The sequence below is a fragment of the Eucyclogobius newberryi genome, unplaced genomic scaffold (assembly GCF_026437365.1).
Source record: "Eucyclogobius newberryi isolate DKJ021-1_F unplaced genomic scaffold, fEucNew1.0.hap1 SCAF_2, whole genome shotgun sequence".
NCBI lineage: Eukaryota > Metazoa > Chordata > Actinopteri > Gobiiformes > Gobiidae > Eucyclogobius > Eucyclogobius newberryi.
Genome location: NW_027315834.1, coordinates 41,876,022 through 41,895,948, shown reverse-complemented (window position 1 = coordinate 41,895,948; position 19,927 = coordinate 41,876,022). Strand labels below are relative to the sequence as shown.

The window sequence follows — 19,927 nt, the reverse complement described above, 5'->3', positions numbered from 1 at the left end:
TCTTCTTCTTCTTCTTCTTCTTCTTCTTCTTCTTCTTCTTCTTCTTCTTCTTCTTCTTCTTCTTCTTCTTCTTCTTCTTCTTCTTCTTCTTCTCGGGACCAACCCCCCTATTTTTCACCCAGTGAACATTGACGAAAAGTCACAACCCAGCACTGACGGTTACCATGTAAATGTGACAATATCCAATACAGTACAATTCTTCTATCCAAATTCATCCATAGTTTCCAGTTTCTTGATGCTAAAATATTGAGTTAGATTCTGCAGGTGAGTCAAACAGGTAATAATGTACTGTATTGTCTTTTGGCCTTCAGACGATGGAATTGAAAGATGGACATGTCAGATCTCATGGTGCATATCAAATGTAATATCTGGGGATGTCTACTGCAATACAAATGTTGCAATTATTAAAATGATGTATTTGTTATTACAACATGTTCATTATAAAGACTATAACAACAGCCTGTTACACTGGTGCTTGTATGACTTTCAGCCTAAAAAAAAAACATCTGCAAAGTTACAAAGCTGAACCTGATGAGTTCACTCTGTAAGACACAGACTGGCACAACCCATACATTAAAATACATACACATGAAACAAAACATACTGGGACTTCTTAGAATTAATATTAATTGTTGTACCGCTCTTGATTCAGAGCCATTATCAATCTGAGATGGCTCTTGCTGAAAGTGTTTGGGAAAAGGCTAAATGTTAAAACTAACTTCAACTGATGTCAACAACAGCAGAGTAAGCAAAGAAATCAAACCTGAACCAAGATGCCAGAAATTACTCAAACAAGTATAAACAAGAACTCTAGTAAGTAAGTACACAAGTAAGTACATTTTATTTGTAGAGTGCCTTTCACAGAGCCAGGCTCACAACAAATCAGACAAATGAGACGAAACCACATTAACAAGGGCTCATAAAATACATTTAGTATTAATATAAGGAACATATTTAAAACACGTTTTATTAGAGTACATTTTTTTGGTGTGTGGACCTTGAAAACCTTGGACACGCATCATACAGCGTAAAAATTAAAGGTGCACTCTGTCACTTTTCTGCCACCTGCTTGTCTCCAGGGAATGTTCCACAATATGGCTTTAAATGTCGCTAACTCTCCATAGAAACAAGCAGTTAACAATACAGACACCCATAATTTAATAAATGCAAGATAAATAAGTTTAATGTCATAACATTAGATAAACTCCTCACTAGAAAAGTTACATAGCGGACCTTTAATTATGAAATAAAAAAAAAAAACGATTATCAAAGATTCATTCAAAATGGATCCATGCATAGTACAAATACTATATGTTTTAGACTTATGGTGTTGTCTACACAGAAAATTGAGAAAGCCTTGGATGACTGATGCATTGCCTGTGTCTGCTTGACTTATGTTGTCATTGAGTTTTAATGATAAATTATATGTTGATGATTCAATGTTTACGTTTATCTTTACTTTGAAAAAGAGGTCTCGATCTCAAAAGGTCCTTAATAAAGGTTAATAAACAAATAAATATGCACTGCCTTCATTAGACCTACAGCTCATTTTGTGCAACATATTAGGGATTTGCTCATTGACAAAAAAATAATTCCCTTGTTGACTGCAACGTTCTGCTATTGCATATGCCATATATATATATATATATATATATATATATATATATATATATATATATATATATATATATATATATATATATATATATATATATATATATTAGTGTGATGTGTTGTATGCTCAGCGTAGCCTGCGTTGCTGTTACTTTAAAGGGGAGTTGGTTCAAGCGGAAACAGACAGATTTAATTTGGTGGTCAAGTGGAGCCCGTGCAGCTTCAACCCTCCGCGCTTTTAGGAGATTTATCTGCGTTTAATTGCTTCTTATTCCACGTTAGCCATGGGAGGTGAGGCAGCTGTTCTGTATGCGTGTCGTGAGTGTGTCATCAGTGTTTTCATATGGGAACATATTATACTCATGTTTTCTCCTTTGACAGAAGCTGAGACGCGTCAGAAATTGCTGCGCAACGTAAAGAAAGAGGTGCATATTTTGAATTATTATTATTATTATTATTATTGTGCGTAAATTGTCACTTTGTGTTTTTATGAAGGCTTTTATGAAGGCTAGTAGCAGCTTGTGTGTGTTTGGGAGGCCGAGGTCCGCTGCACGAGCCACGCACAAATACATTCTGACGATGACGAGGAGCGTTTCATGTAAATGCTTCATGTAAAGCTGGAGGCTTTTTGCACGGGATTGATTGTGTTTTTGAACTGGCTTCGCTGCCGTCTGTTGGCGTAACATGATGACGCGCACAGGGATGGTGACAGCAATGGTGCTGATGCTGATGATGCGGATGATGTTAGTGCTGATGAAAGCGATGATCATTTCAATGATCGTATCTCTATTATTATGTCTCACAACGGGACTTACGCTTTATAAACGCACAGCATGCCCTAAACGTTCAAAGTTCGGGACCAACAGTATTTTCATCCGTGTTTACTACGTTACTTACCGCAATCAAACTTGAGTGTGACCTTGAAAACATTGAAACATGAGTTGATTGTACTTATTTGAGTGTTTATGAAGGGTAAAGTCAGACAATAGGGGATTTGGGGCCTGTCAAAACTGTTCAGTGACTGTTCAATGTTTTATTCATTACTGAGATGGCTCCCAGCTCATGTTGCTGTGCTCCCCCTCACCTGTGACTCACTACCCAAGAATAAACCCGCACTACGAAGGACTACTATAGCCCATAGTACATTCATGACTCTTCCATCAAACCTGTCCATGTCTTTGGGGGGTGAATTCTATGAGTGCTCGGAAATCAAATTAAAATATCTTCCAAATTTCATGAAACGGTTTGTGAAAGATGTGATTGCCTGATTCTGAGTTGAGTTGATTTGAGGAGCCAATTATCAGGTGTCACTTCAAAATGATATTGAACAAAGGTATGGGTCAAGAAATTACTCAAACAAGAGGAAGTGTTATTATATGTAATTGAAGGTGAGGTTCACAAATATGCAAATAATAATCATCATGAAAAAAGAGTATGTGACCTTATAATTTATTTATCTTGTATTATTTAAAAGCAGGTTGATTTATAAATGAACATTTTCAACTGTTAAGGTTTATTACCATTTCAACAATACTGTATGAAACGTCAGCGTCAATGGACACAAAATGGGAACCCCTGCAGACTGAAACAGCAGTTATGACTCACACATTAACAGGTTATTATGAGTGACAAAAACATAGCATTTTGTTTCTTTGTTTTGCAGGTGAAACAAATTATGGAGGAAGCAGTAACAAGAAAATTTGTGCATGCAGACAGCAGCCACATCATATCATTCTGTGGTAAATATATTGTATCTCATTTTTTATTCTTGTACTGATACTGTATAAGTAACACAGTTTTCCACGTTGCTGCTGCTTGTGATATAATTGTCATCTTTAAGGTAGAGACTATAGTGCCATTTAGATTGAACACATCAAAACTATTTAAGAGCAGTTGTTGTGGTAGTAAACCGTTTTGGCAGTGGAACAGTTGTTTGTTTCAAATTTTTAATTGTTTCACTTTGTAATGACAGAGATATAAGACTGGTAAAGTAAATGTTAAGTGTGAGTGGTTTATTTCTGCCAATTAATGAGACTATTATCATACTCTCACCTCCTACAGCTACAAGTGCTGCTTCCCCTTGGCATTTTGTAGCCCGTGGGCCCCATTTTAAACCGCCCCTTTCAAGTTTTGGATTACAATTATTCTATTATTATTATTATTATTAGGCCCGAGCGCCACAAGCTGGCGAGAGGCCTATTAATCTCGTAAGGCCGTGCGAAGCACGGCTGCGAAAGTGCGCACATAGTGCGCACGAAATCGAGCGCAAAGCGCTCGCCCACTTCCAAACACTCACTAACGCACTCCTTCACTCATGCACGCCCCGTGCATACTAATTAGTAGTAGGAAAATGGAACATTACCGTTGTAAACGGGCGAAGCCCGTGCAAAAGTGCGCACTAAACGAGCACTTCGCGGTCGTCATCCCCATATAAAGCACTCATTTGCGCTAAGTACCTCACGAATACGTTCCCCATCTCTTGCATGTTCCGTGCATATAAGCATGTAATGCAAAAAATGAACATTATTACTGTATAGAGGGCCAAAAACACAAAGTGGGCGGAGCCCACTCAAAATTAACGAAAGTACCCGTCAGTGACCAGGGACCCACGCCATGAGGTAGGAAAGCGCGAGCGCTTTCCGAAAATGTATAGTTTATGATATTTGGAAAATGGGAAACATTGTTTTCGCATCGGAATATTATTCTTTCTTCTTCTTCTTCTTCTTCTTCTTCTTCTTCTTCTTCTTCTTCTTCTTCTTCTTCTTCTTCTTCTTCTTCTTCTTCTTCTTCTTCTTCTTCTTCTTCTTCTTCTTCTTCTTCTTCTTCTTCTTCTTCTTCTTCTTCTTCTTCTTCTTCTCGGGACCAACCCCCCTATTTTTCACCCAGTGAACATTGACGAAAAGTCACAAAAATTTGCACACCTCTAAAAATCGTGCCTCTCTACATTCTGGCTATTTCCCTTTTCTAAAATAAAAAAATTGGCGCGTCAGCGCCCCCAAATGTACCAAAAATGCATTGAGAGATGGGAAATGACCCAAAAAAAATCTGATCGTAGAATCATGAAATTTGGCGCAGAGGTAGATGGTGACAAGAGAAGTAAAAAATATTATTACGGCAACGCCGTCCGCCCAACCAAATGTCGGCCATATTGCTTCAAAAATGGCTAAACATGACTTCGGAGTTTTTCCAAACGTCGTACTTTTACGAACTCCTCCCAGGGCGTTGGCCCTAAAAAGCTGAAATTTGGTGAAAATGCTACTGAGGAGTGGGACATCAAAAGTTATCCAAATTACATTGATACCTCTCACGGTCTCGGTGCGGCAAAGCCGCAAACTGTAGCAAGAATTTCAGAAATCTCCCAAATTTAACATTTCTGCCGTTTGCGCAGATAAAGTCCGAATTGCGTCAAATTAGAATCAGTTGTTAAACTCTTTGCCCTAAACCTACTTGAAGTGAAATAAATTAATTTGGAGCCACAGCGCCCCCTACAGATTTTATATGGAGGTTAAATATTTAGTTTTGCGAAATTATATGAAATTTGACACACAACTCAATTTTGGCATCCCCATCAAAAAAGTCAATGAGACCCATGTCATAATTGTTATGGCGTTGCCGTAACGATGACCGAAACCTTCCATGTTATTCCAATGGGGAAATCGCCAGAACATGTTTACACTTTAGACTTTCACAAACTCCTCTTAGGGCGTTAGACATATTAACCTGAAATTTGGTGAGACTCATCTTCAGGGGTGGACCATCAAAAGTTATCCACATTTTTATTCAAAGAGTCACGGTGTCTGTGCGGCAAAGCCGCACATTTTGCCAAGAATTCAAAATAAAATAGCTTTTTGATGGTAAAACAAAGGGGAGAAGATGTGACAGCGTCACAGATTCAGCAGTAGGCGTAATAAAAGGACAATTGGGGCGCGTTAGCGCCCCCTCCTCTTGCGGCGTGGCGGCGGCGTAGCGAGGGCCGATCATTGCCGCTTGCGGCTATATTTATTATTATTATTATAGTGTAGTAATAGATTACAATAGCCAATTTTATACAGAAATGTGCTCATGTGCATTTGTTGCCCACCTGTGGATTACATTACACTAAATGTAGAGTACAATACTCTCTAAATGTATATTTAACATCCAAACTGGAGCGGTTCACAATAGCATAGCAACAAGCAACAGCATTAATTAGCGTTATTTCTGCCTGTGCATGTCCATATGTATTTAAACGTAATGCAGGGTCTGACTAATGCAGGGTCACAGCCAAATAATTGTGTGGTTTGTTTTTTACAGCTGTAGTGGAAGCATGTGTGCTACATGGACTGAAGCGCCGTATAGCCGGTTTGTTGTGCAGTAATAAAGTGGCAGCGCTATTTATGAAGGTGGCCAAGAACTTTTCACCAGCTGAACAACTTTGTCAGAAGGTCCAGGAGTTAGAACAACTCATCGAAAACAAGTGAAGGCCACTATTATTACAATTGTTATATGATTTACACATGTGTTATCTGTTTCTTGGTGGATTTTGAATGATCCTTGAAGACTGATACAATATCTATGCTATGGTTATTTTTTTTCAGCAAACAAAACAGCTCTTCTGTTAGTAATGATCGCAGCCGCCAGTCCAAACTGGGAAACCTCCCTCCACAGGCACTAAAACATCTCTGGATTCGAACTGCTCTGATGGAAAAGCTCTTAGACAAAATTGTTCTGTACTTGGTAGAGAACTGCAGGTATTCAAATATGTGATGCAGATAGATTTAATTAGTGAATTTATATTTCAAGCTGTCAATATCTTTGTTGCAGTACTTATTATGAGAGGGAAGCCATGCTAATGGATCCTGTCGATGGACCAATTCTTGCATCACTTCTGGGTATGCTTGACAAATATGTTTGATATCAGTAAAACAAATCCTGTCCATGTTCTAAGTAAAAGTAAAATGAGTTGACTGTATTCCTCACAGTTGGACCATGTGCTTTGGAGTTCACTAAAGTAAAGACAGCAGACCACTACTGGACAGACCCTTCTGCTGATGAGCTGGTGCAGCGACATCGCATCCACAGTGGACACTGTCGACAGGACTCCCCCTCCAGACGGCCAGCTCTGGTGCAACAACCTTTGTTCAAAACAAAGAAATATTGCAGACCATACAATAAAAAAGTACTTTATTAAAAGAGTAATTTATACTGGCTTTATACATAGATCCAGAAAAGGCAGTCCAGTGGAAGTATGGATGACCGGCCTCTCACATGGGTGAGAGAATACGTGGAATCACTTCACCAGAACTCCAGAGCTACTCTGCTTTTCGGCAAGAACAATGTTCTTGTACAGCCGGTGAGTCCAACACATTGCTGTGATGTAATGATTCACATTTATCTACATGCATTTTGTTTCAAATGGCAGAGGGACGATATGGAGGCTATCCCAGGATACCTTTCTCTTCATCAAACTGCTGATCTGATGACTCTAAAATGGACGCCCAATCAACTGATGAATGGCAACGTGGGTGAATTGGACTCCGAAAGAAGGTTTGATTAAAACAGTTAAATATCTCTAAAATATCGTCTTTGCTGTATTTTGAGTCTAAAATGTTTCTTGTAGTGTTTATTGGGACTTTGCCATGACTATACGTTTGGAGGAGATTGTGTATCTCCACTGTCATCAGCAAGGTACATGAGCTGGCCTGGGTTTGTCCAAGTGTCTTATGTAACAGATCCTGATGCTCACTGTGATATCTCCTCAGTTAACAGTGGGGGCACAGTTGTTTTGGTGAGCCAAGATGGGATTCAGAAACCTCCTCTGCATTTCCCCAAAGGAGGCCATTTACTCCAGTTCCTCACCTGTTTAGAGACTGGACTTCTACCTCACGGACAGCTGGATCCTCCCCTGTGGAACCAGAGGGGAAAGGTCAGTGTGCACAGAGGTTAACCTTGTATAATTCTTCATATAACATTTTTGTGCATCTAAAATCAGTAACACACCCATTTTATTAGAAAAAAGAACACAATGTCTTGCACCTTTTTGTTTGCAGGGAAAGGTTTTTCCAAAGTTAAGAAAAAGGAGTCCACACGGCTCCTGTGACTCTGTATCAGATAAAGAGGATGATGAAGCAACAGATTATGTGTTCCGTATTCTCTTTCCTGGTAATCAAATAGAGTTCAGTAAGTTTCTGCTATTACTCTGCTGCTTAAAACAATATTTTTGGGAAAAAGTAACGTAAGGTCATTTTTGTGGAGCCCATTTAGCATCTATGTGTCCATTTCACATTATGTTCACATCATTATTGTGGATGTGTGGACAAATATCGTCATCCACTTGGTTTGTTTTTCCTGCGTTTTGCGTTGGTCTATATTTACAGTAGAGGAAACCTTATTCAATTCCATATTTAGAAGTCTTGTCTTACAGTGGCACTTGAGCTGATGGATCAAGGTGTAAACATGTGGCAGCCGACCCAAAGAAAGTCCTCTTGTTCCTCCTGCTCACAAAACGGCTCCTCTGACAGCTCATTACCCAATGGCTGCAATCAAGAGCGGTAAGAATAATAATCAAAATAGTGATGCAAATAAGAACAGGTTTTTAACAGTCTCTGTTAGAGCTCCAATCAAGCTTTTATGCGACACCATGAAGTACCAGATAATTTCTCGGGCCTTCTATGGATGTGAGTATATGCCCATGCTTTAAATGTATATTTGATGTCCTTCTGTCACCACAACAAATTTGTATTTGCTGTAGGGCTTGCGTACTGCCGACACCTGTCCACAGTACGGACACACCTCTCTGCTTTGGTTAACCCCGTCATAGTGGACCCAGATATTCCCACCAATGCACGCATAGGTTTATCTCCAGAAGTCTGGGGAACACTGCTCCAAGACAGCTCGGTAAGACGAATGGACTTTTGAATTTTGAATATGATAAATAATGGGATGAAAGTTAGAGAGGAATATAAGTTTAGTGTTAAGGCAATGTTTTTATGTCAACAACGTTGTATTTGGAATGCAATGGTTAATTGATTTGTTGCTCCCATGATCTGGTTCATGGTTTTGTTTTATTTGGCAAACAGTTTCTTGCATTTTGGTTGCCTAATCCTTAATTATTAAATCACACAACCAAGGTTTTACAGTACATCAGTATTTAATAAATACAATATAACAAAGTAGGAGTCACGCTGAACATGACAAAGACTGACCAATAGAAGCAGCGTGTGGGTAAAAGTAGAAAATATGCGTCTGTGTTTGAGCTTAGAGCTGCCTAGAAGAGTAAGAATCATATCTTCAGTTTGCAGAAATACATTCATTGAATTAATTACTTCCTTATTTTTGGACATTGGACTGTGAAAGGAAAACATTTTTAACAAGTGTTTGTGGTCAGGCCTATGAAGAAAAGGAGATCCATCGCCTGGTGTACTTTGGTGGAGTGACTCCATCTTTGCGTAAAGAAGTTTGGCCTTTCCTGTTGGGACACTATGACTTCACGATGACAGAGAAAAATAGGATAGAGGTATTGCTTCACTATTGTTCATTATAATTGACATTAGAAAAACATTAGCAGGCAGTCTCTCAACTCTTTCAGATTGACAATCAGATGCGTACCATGTACAAGCAGAATATGAAGGAGTGGCAAGGATGTGAGGCCATAGTCCGTGAGCGAGAGAAGCAGAAGCATATAGAGGCTCTGGCCCGCTGTTTATCTGGGGCCAGTGTGGAGCGGAGCCTGGTGCAGCGGGACTCGACTATCAGCACAGACGTATGTTATCAACACAAACCACTACATTCAACTACAAATGAGTGTTGGCCACTTTCCTTATGTTTCACTCTTTCTATTCCAGTCTTCTCTCAGCTGCAGCACGGATCACCAGAATACCCAGTCTCTGAGCGATTCCACCAGTAGTGCACAGGTAAAGCAGTTACAGGCTAAGTTACAGGTCAGATCTGTGGATAAGCGCCCCTCAAAGAAACAATGCATGTTTTTCAGGGACATTTCTGAATTTCTTTGTAATAAAAATGCCTGTAATTGAATAAATTATAGAATGAAGATAACTACATTTAATTCCATACTGTGTAGCATTCAGGAAAAGCAATAACATCACCATGGAGACAAGCAGGTGGTGGACATTCTAACCAAAACGTTACATAATGGTTAAATTAGTTTAAATGTATCAGTAATTGGCTGATAGATGCAACAGCTCCAAGTGTAAGGTACTTCGATATAAAACTGTAAGAGTCATTTTTGAATACGGTTTCTTTCCTCAGGTGTTCGAGTCTGTTGAAACATCGGAGCAGACTGAGCCGCCAGCCACAACTAGTAAGGCACAAGATGGCCGTTCTGCTTCCTCAGATAAAGACAACCAAAGTGTTTCAGACGCTCCCCCAGTTGAAGAACTTCTCAATCCTGCTCAACAGTGCAGTTCCTTTGAGACTGAGTTAACAAATGAATCTGCCATCGCTCAGCCAATCGCCACCACAGACGAAGCCACAGCTGAGCCCCTCCCCTCAAATGAACCAATCAGTGAGGTTGAACTTATAGCAACAGAAAAAGCAGAAGAATCAAAGCAAAGCACTAATCAAGTAGATGCAGATGACATTTTGGAAACTAGTACTGCCAAAGAACAATCTGAATCTCAAGAGAATGGCAGCACTGGAGAAGAGAAAATGACTAAGGATAATTCCTCAATAGATTTAAAAGCTATTGATACAAATATGAATATAAGGCCCACGGAAACCACTAATGTACTTAAGTTAGTAACAGAAGTACACAATGAGTACTTTCAAGCGCCCCCACTTGGTCAAACCTTGACATTACAGGCAAAAAAATTCAAAACCATTATTGCAGACTCTTCACCTGATAAAGACGGTGTCCACATTTCACCACCAATTTCACCAATCCAAACTGGCTTCAGTGAGTCATCAGCGCCAGACTCCGAAACCATCAAAGAGAAAGCAGCTGAAATATCAAGTGAGAAATTTGGTACAAACTCACCCGTTAGACAGGTCCTCAATGCACTACAGTCGGCCTCCAGAGGAAGCTTGTCGCTGTCCAGGCAGTCTCCAGACACGGGGGACTCGGACGACTCTCCCTCAGCTCTGGAAATGGAAGACATCCCCGCTGGAATAACATGTGTGGCTTCAGAAGACATAAGAGGCCGGACATTGACAGTTCTGGCAGCGCCTCCATTTAGACTGGCTCACAGGCAGAAGGCTGCGTCCGAAGACCTGGACCATCTGGACACCGCTGGCAACACCAGTCCTGAAGGCACTGACCTGGGCCTGTCTGAGGAGGAGCTGGAGATGGAGAATGTGCTCTCTGAAGTAAAGGCTTTGGACACACAGGGAGACGTTAAGTGCAAAGAGCCCTCTGAAGAACAAGCCTATTCGGTAAAATAGTAGTTTCCTTCTCTATATACAGTGTTGGGAAGTAACTAAACACATGTACCACAGTTACTTTCATCAAATCAAAGGAATAGATTGTGGTATTTGATCATGAATTTTAGGCTTCAAACTACATGGAATTATTGAGAAAAATATAAATTAAAGCTCGTCTGGTGTGTACATGCCATTTTTTCTTCTCAAATCAGTGACAAATTCAGAAATAATGGTGCAAAAAAACTGAAAATATGTTTTCAAAAGTATTCAGAATACAGTTCTCTGATTGGACCGTGTTACATAAAAGGAATTATGTGGGTATTAGGTATTCTGTCACTGAAACATTTTGAAAGTATTCTTCTCTTCACTGTCTATATATTCTCCACTCCTCTGCATCCTGTCAGGCTCCTATCTCATTTAGAATATGTGTCCTCTTTCTCTTTTCATCTGCCTTAAGCCTCTCTTGTTTGATATAATTGTTTCTTTAGCAGGAACAAATGGACATGTACCTAATAAACTTACATCGTATTGACAAAGATGTTCGACGTTGTGACAGAACATACTGGTATTTCACTCCGGAAAACCTAGAGAAGCTTCGTAACATTATGTGCAGGTGCGCAGCATTTTTATTCTATTTTCTGACATGTTACGATGACCTTGATCAATGATCTTCTGCTCTTGCAGTTATGTCTGGCTGCATCTCGATATAGGTTATGTCCAGGGAATGTGTGACCTGCTTGCTCCTCTTCTTGTTATTCTGGATGATGGTCTGTGTTTTTATTCACAAACAAGATATTGTTGTAAAATGTTACAGTTTATAGCATCATGTCATGATTTTGATTTTTCTTCTTTTTTCAGAGGTTATGGCGTTTAGTTGCTTTACTGAATTGATGAAAAGAATGAACCAGAACTTTCCTCACGGTGGTGCTATGGACACTCACTTTGCCAATATGCGTTCTCTTATCCAGGTAAATATAGTGTATTTGGTTTTATTTAGTTGGCCGCTGTTCAAATGTCTGAGTGCAATAATGTGTTTTGTCTAGATCCTTGACTCAGAGTTGTTTGAACTGATGCAGCAGAATGGAGACTACACACACTTTTACTTCTGCTATCGCTGGTTCTTGCTGGACTTTAAAAGAGGTGAATATGGAAATAGAAAAAATTGCAGTTTTAAAGGTGCACTGTGTAATTTTTTCTGATTGTGAGTGTTCACATGTGATGCCAAGTTACAAGTCAGGTTTGTGTAGCTTTTTCTTGCTGAGAAGGAGGGTGAAGGACAAGGGATGCTCTGGGACAGAACATTGTTTAATCTGCTAATTACTGTTTGTTTGTTTGTTTGATTCATTGACTTTCTGTTTGTTGAATCAAAAATTCTGGGAGGCACACGAGCCAACTGCTGTAGTGATTTTGGGCGCTACAAAAACAAACTGAATTGAATTTATGGAGAGGCAACTCTCTTCACTATAAGAATGATGGTTTTAGAAAGTATTTTTGAGAAATAAAAAAAAATGGATGACTATACTGTGGAACATTCTAGCCAAAACTATCTCCATGTTACACAGTGCACCTTTAAATGAATATAATATCATCATGGGTAAGAAATGTATAATTAACCATAATGTATTTTGAACAGAAATGGTGTATGACGATGTGTTCTCGGTGTGGGAAACTATTTGGGCAGCCATGCACACGTCCTCTGAGCATTTTGTGCTCTTTATTGCCCTTGCCCTCGTCGAGATGTACAAAGATATCATCCTAGAGAATAACATGGACTTCACAGACATCATCAAGTTCTTCAATGGTAAGAGCAGTATGCGTACAGTAAAAGGTTTCGACACATCTACTTAAGTTAATAATAATAATGATAATTTATTATATAATAATATAATGATCTAATGCTTTGATTTTTACAGAAATGGCAGAGCGACATGACATGCCAAAAGTCCTGAATATGGCTCGTGACTTGGTCCATAAAGTGCAATTGCTCATAGAAAACAAGTAATTGAGTCATGCAGATCAAAACTGTACAAACATCAGTGTTTCTGTAATTTAAGAAAAAAGATTCCAATTGGTACACTTAAATGTTCTCCTCAAATTCAAAACACCTCCCTACAGTTGCGCCTTGTGACTTAAGAGAATACAGTGATGGTCAGCACATTATGTGAGTTGTAGCCATTATATAGTAGTACTAGTTGTGAATGTGTCCTAGTTAAAACTGCTTCAGGTTGTGTGTTTGATTTGCCTTAAATTTACACTTTTTTTCAGGGATATTGCAATCCAGTTCACCAATGTATCACAAGGCAATGTAAAAGTTGTAGCTAGCATGGTTCTATAGTATGCCTCGAAATACAATGTTATTTCATTTCCGATTTTGGTTTTCCATAAGGCGTAGCTATGATTGAAACTCTTGCCAAATGTGCACCTAAGTAAACAACAGTGAGTGATAATTATCTGAGGCTTGTTGTACTTACTGCTACAAACCTTTCTGTGTTTGGATGTAGCCTGGTAGGATGTGTGCCTGCTGGTTTACTTCACCAAGCCATTTATTGATCTATTCAGGTCCCTTTGAGCCTTAATGGTTTCTGCTGTATGTAATGTAACAAGCTTTAAGTTTGTGAATTGTGCATTACACAACATTGTGTATGGAGTTCAGTGTATTGCAGTGTAACACAATGACACAATATAGGTATCATCATTTGAAGGTTTTGCCTGTTTGCAAATTTCACTTTCAGCTCAAAAGTGTTTGTTCTTATTTTCCCATCTGACCTTCAAGGTTCGTCAATTGTGCTTATTTATACCTCAAGCATTTTTTTATGCTAAACCTAGTGCTTTAAAAAAAAAAACGTCTTTTTAAAAAAAATATTTTTAATGTTTTATTTTTTCCATTTTACTACACTGCTAGTATTTTTACAACCAGTTTGTTTAATGCTCTGGTTTTAAATTACAATGACATTAATTCAATGTTAAAAAGCACACTGAAGTATAACTTAACAATGGCTTTACTATATATAAAGAGATTAATTATTTTGTCATTTCAATATTATGGTTAACACATGCAGTTTATAGTGCGTTTGTGTGGAGAAAAATGTATTACAGTATTACACTGTTGAAGGATTATAAATGTATATATATTGCAATACCCTTAAAACTGTAGTATTTGACTTGTCTAGATTATATTGAACTGAAACTGTCATTTAAATATTTTATTTTTGCAGTGTGGTCTGAATCACCCCATATACTTCATTTGTGTATTAAAATGTTTATTTTGCATCGTTTGCATTTGTGACTAATATTTAATTGTATTTAAAACTTACAAGGTAAACAAGCACACAGCTCAGAAGTGAATGTAGGTTTAATAGCATTTTAAGAAAATGCACCATATGAACATGGTTGATACAAAGCTACTGAAAAATGTCTTCCCTTGAGTGGCTACAAGGACCATGATTGAACTTTAATCATTCTTAAAAATAAACTACAAAAAAGCCCAACACATTGTGATAATATCATCAGGAAAAGAAACTGAATTTAGATGGAATGTACCAATTAAAAGAAAAGATTGAAGGTATAGGGTAAAAAGAAAATACATTGTAAAAATCCCCAATCCCAAAAACGAACTTTCTCATCGATAGTGACGTGAAGGGGGGCTGTACTGCGGCTGGTATCGTCTGGGTGGCGGACTACTACGGCGAGGCATAGCACTGCGAGGTGGTGTTGAGTAGCGTGGAGGGGGGGATCCTCGGCTATAATATGGAGGGGAATAGCGCCCTCTGGATCTGGAGCGAGAGCGGGATCTTGGTCTGTCCCAGCTGGGCATCATTCTGTCCTCATAGACACGAATAAATGAGGTCTCACCCTAAAAAGTTAAGAAAAATAATAATTAAAATATGAAATAGTAAGAATAATAATTTAAAAAAAAAACATCGGACTGGAAAAGCCAGCAATCATACTTGATGTGAGCGAAATTCTGTGCGATCAAGTCTGCGCACTGCATACTCCATATCATCTCTGCGGACAAACTCCACCACACCTTCTCCAGAGCGCTCCACGTTGGTGTAACAAACATCGCCGGCCTCACGCATGTGGTCCTTCAGGTCTTGCCAGCTGCCGCTTGCTGGCAAGCCTGAAATTAAAATCATAAAGATTAAGATGTAGGACAATTTAAGATTTTTTTCCATTCAGTTTGACTCGATACTGGTTTACATAATTATGAATTAAACAAAAAAAAAAGGTAAGGCAGTATAATGAACTTGATTGGAGGGGAACAAAAGGTTTATAATTGCAACATATCATCATCTGATATAACCATGCAACTTTTTTTTTCTAAAAATAAAATAAAAATAAAACACCTACCATTGAGCCATCCCAATGTTGTTTGGGATTGTGCTGCCATAATGGCCAGATTGACTTTAGAGTTACCCATGCCTTTGTAGAGCTGACTGGACCTCATCTCCTCATGTGGTACTCAGCTTTTCCTTGTCCCTATTTTTGTACTTTTATATATAAGCCTTTAAAATGTCCTACAGTTCATGTGGTCCTCTACAGCAGTTACAGTTACAGTCCGGGATAAGAGCAAAACAAGTTGTAACTGCCAATCACTTTTATCATGTCCATTCCTAGGCCTTGGGTTCCTCCATCCTCCACAAGGTGAGAAAAGTAAAGCAGGCTGGATGATGTCCAAACTACCTTTTTTTTTATCCTTTGGTCCACACATTTGCCTGACTCTTGGTGCCCATCTCCTAGCATCCATGTCCTCCAAACAGGTTCACTTTATTGAAATTCTGTTTTAGAGCCTTCGTCCACCATAAGACCAACAACCATCACTGAATCATGTCCATTGAAAGAATTTTAGATTTCCTCTGCCTACCACATTTACCTTTGACTTGTTTTCGGAACTACATTAACATAGATTTTTTCTTCTTGTTAGATATTTTTTTATTTTCCATTTACTAGTTTGCTGCAGGCATCTGATGAGACAAATACTGTCCATTTATTGTCCTGACCTCCAGTTTTCTTTGGAAAAAAACAACAAAAACAAACCAAAACAAAAAACAACTTTGGTTCATGACGTCCACCTACCAGTGACCATCACCCGGAATTCTGATCTCCTCGATGGAGGTCCACCTCTTCCTCTTGGTGCAAATCCTCCTCCTCTTTGAGAAAATCCTCCTCCTCCTCCTACTCCTCCTCCTCTTGGTGAAAATCCTCCTCCTCCTCCTCCTCCTCTGCCGCCTCCAGTTGGGCCAAACTGGTTTGAAGATTCCCGTGGATATTCCACACGCAGTTTGACATCTCCAAATGCAAATCCATTCCTTCCAATGACTGCATCAGCTGCATCCCTAAAACAGAGCAAACAATGCCTTACCACTGCAGGCCTTTCACGCCTTTGTTCAGTCTCAGACCAGGCTTTTGGGATCCAAAAAAAGGAGGATGCTTTCGGCTTGTTAATCCAGGACATCCAAAGAACTCACCGTGGGTCGTCATACTGAATGAAGGCAAAAGGAGCAGAACCACTGTAATTCTTCAATTCAATGACACGGATTTTTCCATATTTAGTGAAGAGGTCCTCCAGGTCTCTCCTCTGGACGTCCATAGGAAGATTCCCAATATAAATCCTCCCATCTGACATGGCTTTGGAGTATTTGGCACTGCTGACACAGAATGAAGGTGAAGGCAGTGGTAGAGTTTCTCCTTTGCACAATCAGGAAGTTCAAATGGTCTGCGCACTTCTTATCTTCATATGTGGGAGTACACTTAAAATAGAAACAAGTTGAACAGATAATAGCATAGATTTACAATTGTAGTATCATGCACAAACGAATACCCATATTACTTCAACTGCACGCAACAAAGGTTATGGGTGTACTGAGAAGCTAATGTGCTAACACGAGGGCATGTACACGAATAAAAGGGTAGCATAGGGTGTCAAAAACCTATACGTTCCACATATTGGACAACTACTGCAGTTGTTGTAAGATTACATTACCAGAAAAGGGCAAGCAAGCTGAAGTTTCGAAATCACCTCTAGTTATTGAGTTATTTGCGTTTGTTGTGTGCTAGCAACAGTTAGCATTAGCCGCGTTTTCGGTGGAGCCGAGAAGAACCTGGAGCTCATGCGCATTGAAAGGTTCCACTCATGACGTCACTGCCCCTTTCTTTTTCTTCTTCTTCTTTGAAGATTATCGGCAGCTCGCACCCGATACTTCGCATTACTGCCATCTCCAGGTTTCATTAATAATTACTATTTCATTTACTAAGCCCAATTCCCTCCAAAAAGTTACGTATATATTTCCTCCCCATTCCACTGTCACCAAACTGCATCAGATTTTTGCAAAGGTTTAATTTACTTGTCCTAACCTAGTACTTTCAGTCCATCCATCATAGTTTGCCTCAGAGTACTATATCTCACACAAAACCTCAACATAGCATACACTCTCACTTCACAATCATCACATCAAATCAACATCCAATCAAATACAATTTATCATTCAAGTGACGATGTCCAATTCTAAATTTGCTCAGGAGAATGTCCATTTTTCTTGAACTTCCTCTCGATCTGGGCTTCCTTTCTTTGCAGTTTCCCAGCTATCTTGCCACTGCTTGTTAATTATTCTTAAGACTTTAGTCTTCCCTTCAGTTCTAGAGAATTTAAATTATACTTCAACCATTTTCTCTGTTGCTCTTTTTGCAAGTTTATCAGCTCCCTTGTTTCCTAATGGGCCCAAATGAGAGGGTTCCCACACAAATATATATCTCTGTTTGGTCTCATTCATTTAGAACATGAAAATAGAATTTCACATATTAAGTTAGTAACATTTCCTGACTTAATACTGACAAGGATTATTATTACATGTATTATATTATTAGTATTATTACATGTACCCTCTTCAACCCATTCAAGAGCCATCACCACTGCATACATTTCAGCAACATATACACTGATACAATCTGATGTATGTCCATACAGTACCCAAACTGACTACTGAACTACATATGGAAAAACGGATCCTGTTGCATCTGTCTGAGGGTCCTTAGATCCATCAGTAAATACTTGAGTCCAAACCTTGAACTTATTCGCTACAAGATTACAAACTCACTTCAGTATGTCTTTTACTACGCTTAATGGACAATAACGCAAGGTAAATGCTCGCTTCTCACACAGCTATAAAGGGGTAACAGGTCAAAATCGAGTACCCCCACACAGTCAGCATGTCCCCCATACAGCCCTAATGTTCCCCTTCCATCCAAAACTTGCCACGCGACATTGCTCTCTTTCCCAGCATGCCAGTAATACTGTTTTTGTCGGATGAGCCTCTCCTTGTCCTTTCAAATTAATCCAACAGTGAGCCAAAAGTCACTCTCTTCTCAATTCAAAAGGTTATTCTCCAATCTCCACTTGCAGGGCACACCCAAGGAATGTTCTTACCGCAGCCAAACAAAGTCTTAATGCCTGAGCTTGGATTATATCAAGTTTATACAGGGCCTGTAGCAGGGAGCCTGTACCACACAACTGTAATCAAGACAAGACTTTACTAGAGCGATGTAAATATATGTTCAAATCAAATCAAATCAATTTATTTTTGTAAGGCCCAAAATCACAACAACAGTTGCCTCTGAGGGCCACAGGGAGAAATGAATCAACAGTGTCTGTGGTGGCGATGAAGTCAGACAATGTCTGTGGTGGCGATGAAGTCAGACAATGTCTGTGGTGGCGAGGGACGATGTCCCAGGGTCCTCTGTCCTTAGACTCTCCTTCTCGGCCAGGAAAAACTACAAAAAAACCTCTTTGGGAAAAAAGCGTAGAAACCTGGAGGAGTTCCAGTGAAGGAGAGATCCGACTCTCACAGACGGACAGACGGACACAAGGAGACTGGAGCTGGACCCAGTCTTCAGGCAGAAGAGGGACCGTCTGAGTCGAGCTGGACCCACTCTTCAGGCAGATGAGGGACCGTCGGAGGCGAGCTGGACCCACTCTTCAGGCAGAAGAGGGACCGTCTGAGTCGAGCTGGACCCACTCTTCAGGCAGAAGAGGGACCGTCGGAGGCGAGCTGGACCCACTCTTCAGGCAGATGAGGGACCGTCCACACAGGGCAGGGACCACTTCACCAGGGGAGGGGCATCTGGGTCCACAGGTCCTCAGGAGTGAGAGAAAGAAAAGAAGGCGGTGAACAGTTTGCAAGTGGAATCAAAAAATAAATATTGTTTGATAGCATAAGTAGTCAGAAGAAGAAGAGGATAGTGCTCAAGCTGTCATACTTCCCCCAGCATAGTTACTCCTAGGGCAGCGTAGCTGAAGCTGTGGGTTTATCTTTCAGTTCCTAACTACTCTGACCATAAGCGATTTCGAAGAGGAACGTTTTAAGCCTGGACTTAAATGAAGAGACTGTGTCAGCATATTTAACATGGGTCGGGAGCTGATTCCATAACACAGGAGCTTGGTAGCTAAACGCTCTACCTCCTACAGTACTTTTAGAGACTCTTGGCACCACCAGAAGGCCAGCATTCTGAGAGCGAAGAGCTCTGTTTGGATGATATGGTTCTATAGCATCTTTGAGGTAGGATGGGGCCATGTCATTTATGGCTTTGTAGGTCAAGAGTAGAATTTTGAATTTGATTCTAGACTCGACGGGGAGCCAGTGAAGAGACTTCAGCACTGGCGTAATGTGCTCTCTTCTTTTTGTTCCTGTTAGTAATCTTGCTGCTGCATTTTGAACCAGTTGAAAGCTTTTTATGGAGCTTTTAGGACACGCTGCAAGCAGGGAGTTACAGTAGTCTAATCTAGTCGTTACAAATGCATGGATAAGTTTTTCGGCATCACTTTTAGGCAGGATTCTTCTGATTTTGGCGATGTTGCGCAAATGGAAATAGGCTGTTTTACAAGCTTGATTTATATGAGCTTTAAATGAGAGCTCCTGGTCAAATAAGACTCCAAGGTTTCTTACAGTAGAACTGGAGGCTA

The 19,927-nt window shown here is 39.7% G+C and overlaps 2 protein-coding genes across 5 annotated transcripts; one reads left to right on the top strand and one right to left on the bottom strand.

Moving 5' to 3' along the window:
* The first annotated feature begins 1,748 nt into the window (after window positions 1-1,748).
* sgsm1b (small G protein signaling modulator 1b) lies at window positions 1,749-13,688 on the top strand. 2 transcript variants are annotated; one of them, XM_072455479.1, is made up of 25 exons: window positions 1,749-1,905; window positions 1,996-2,039; window positions 3,278-3,353; window positions 5,908-6,070; window positions 6,192-6,344; window positions 6,418-6,485; window positions 6,576-6,718; window positions 6,815-6,946; window positions 7,016-7,140; window positions 7,214-7,281; window positions 7,356-7,519; window positions 7,644-7,773; window positions 8,018-8,144; window positions 8,206-8,270; window positions 8,345-8,490; window positions 8,981-9,109; window positions 9,182-9,355; window positions 9,438-9,506; window positions 9,862-10,983; window positions 11,460-11,584; window positions 11,656-11,738; window positions 11,830-11,939; window positions 12,015-12,111; window positions 12,605-12,772; window positions 12,885-13,688. In XM_072455479.1, the coding sequence occupies exons 1-25, from the start codon at window positions 1,899-1,901 to the stop codon at window positions 12,971-12,973; spliced, it is 3,777 nt and encodes a 1,258-aa protein (XP_072311580.1). In that variant the 5' UTR covers window positions 1,749-1,898; the 3' UTR covers window positions 12,974-13,688. The 2 variants fall into 2 exon arrangements, with proteins under 2 accessions (XP_072311580.1, XP_072311579.1); XM_072455478.1 differs by lacking the exon at window positions 1,749-1,905 and having other exon boundaries at window positions 1,977-2,039.
* Window positions 13,689-14,317: 629 nt separating this feature from the next.
* On the bottom strand, window positions 14,318-17,081 carry srsf9 (serine and arginine rich splicing factor 9). Of its 3 annotated transcripts, none has more exons than XM_072455477.1 (5): window positions 16,991-17,081; window positions 16,440-16,616; window positions 16,048-16,307; window positions 14,919-15,091; window positions 14,318-14,824 (listed from the first exon to the last, which is right to left on the bottom strand). In XM_072455477.1, the coding sequence occupies exons 2-5, from the start codon at window positions 16,595-16,597 to the stop codon at window positions 14,591-14,593; spliced, it is 825 nt and encodes a 274-aa protein (XP_072311578.1). In that variant the 5' UTR covers window positions 16,598-16,616; window positions 16,991-17,081; the 3' UTR covers window positions 14,318-14,590. The 3 variants fall into 3 exon arrangements, with proteins under 3 accessions (XP_072311578.1, XP_072311576.1, XP_072311577.1); XM_072455475.1 differs by having other exon boundaries at window positions 16,955-17,079; XM_072455476.1 differs by lacking the exon at window positions 16,991-17,081 and adding an exon at window positions 16,955-16,970 and having other exon boundaries at window positions 16,440-16,619.
* Between the last annotated feature and the right edge of the window lie 2,846 nt (window positions 17,082-19,927).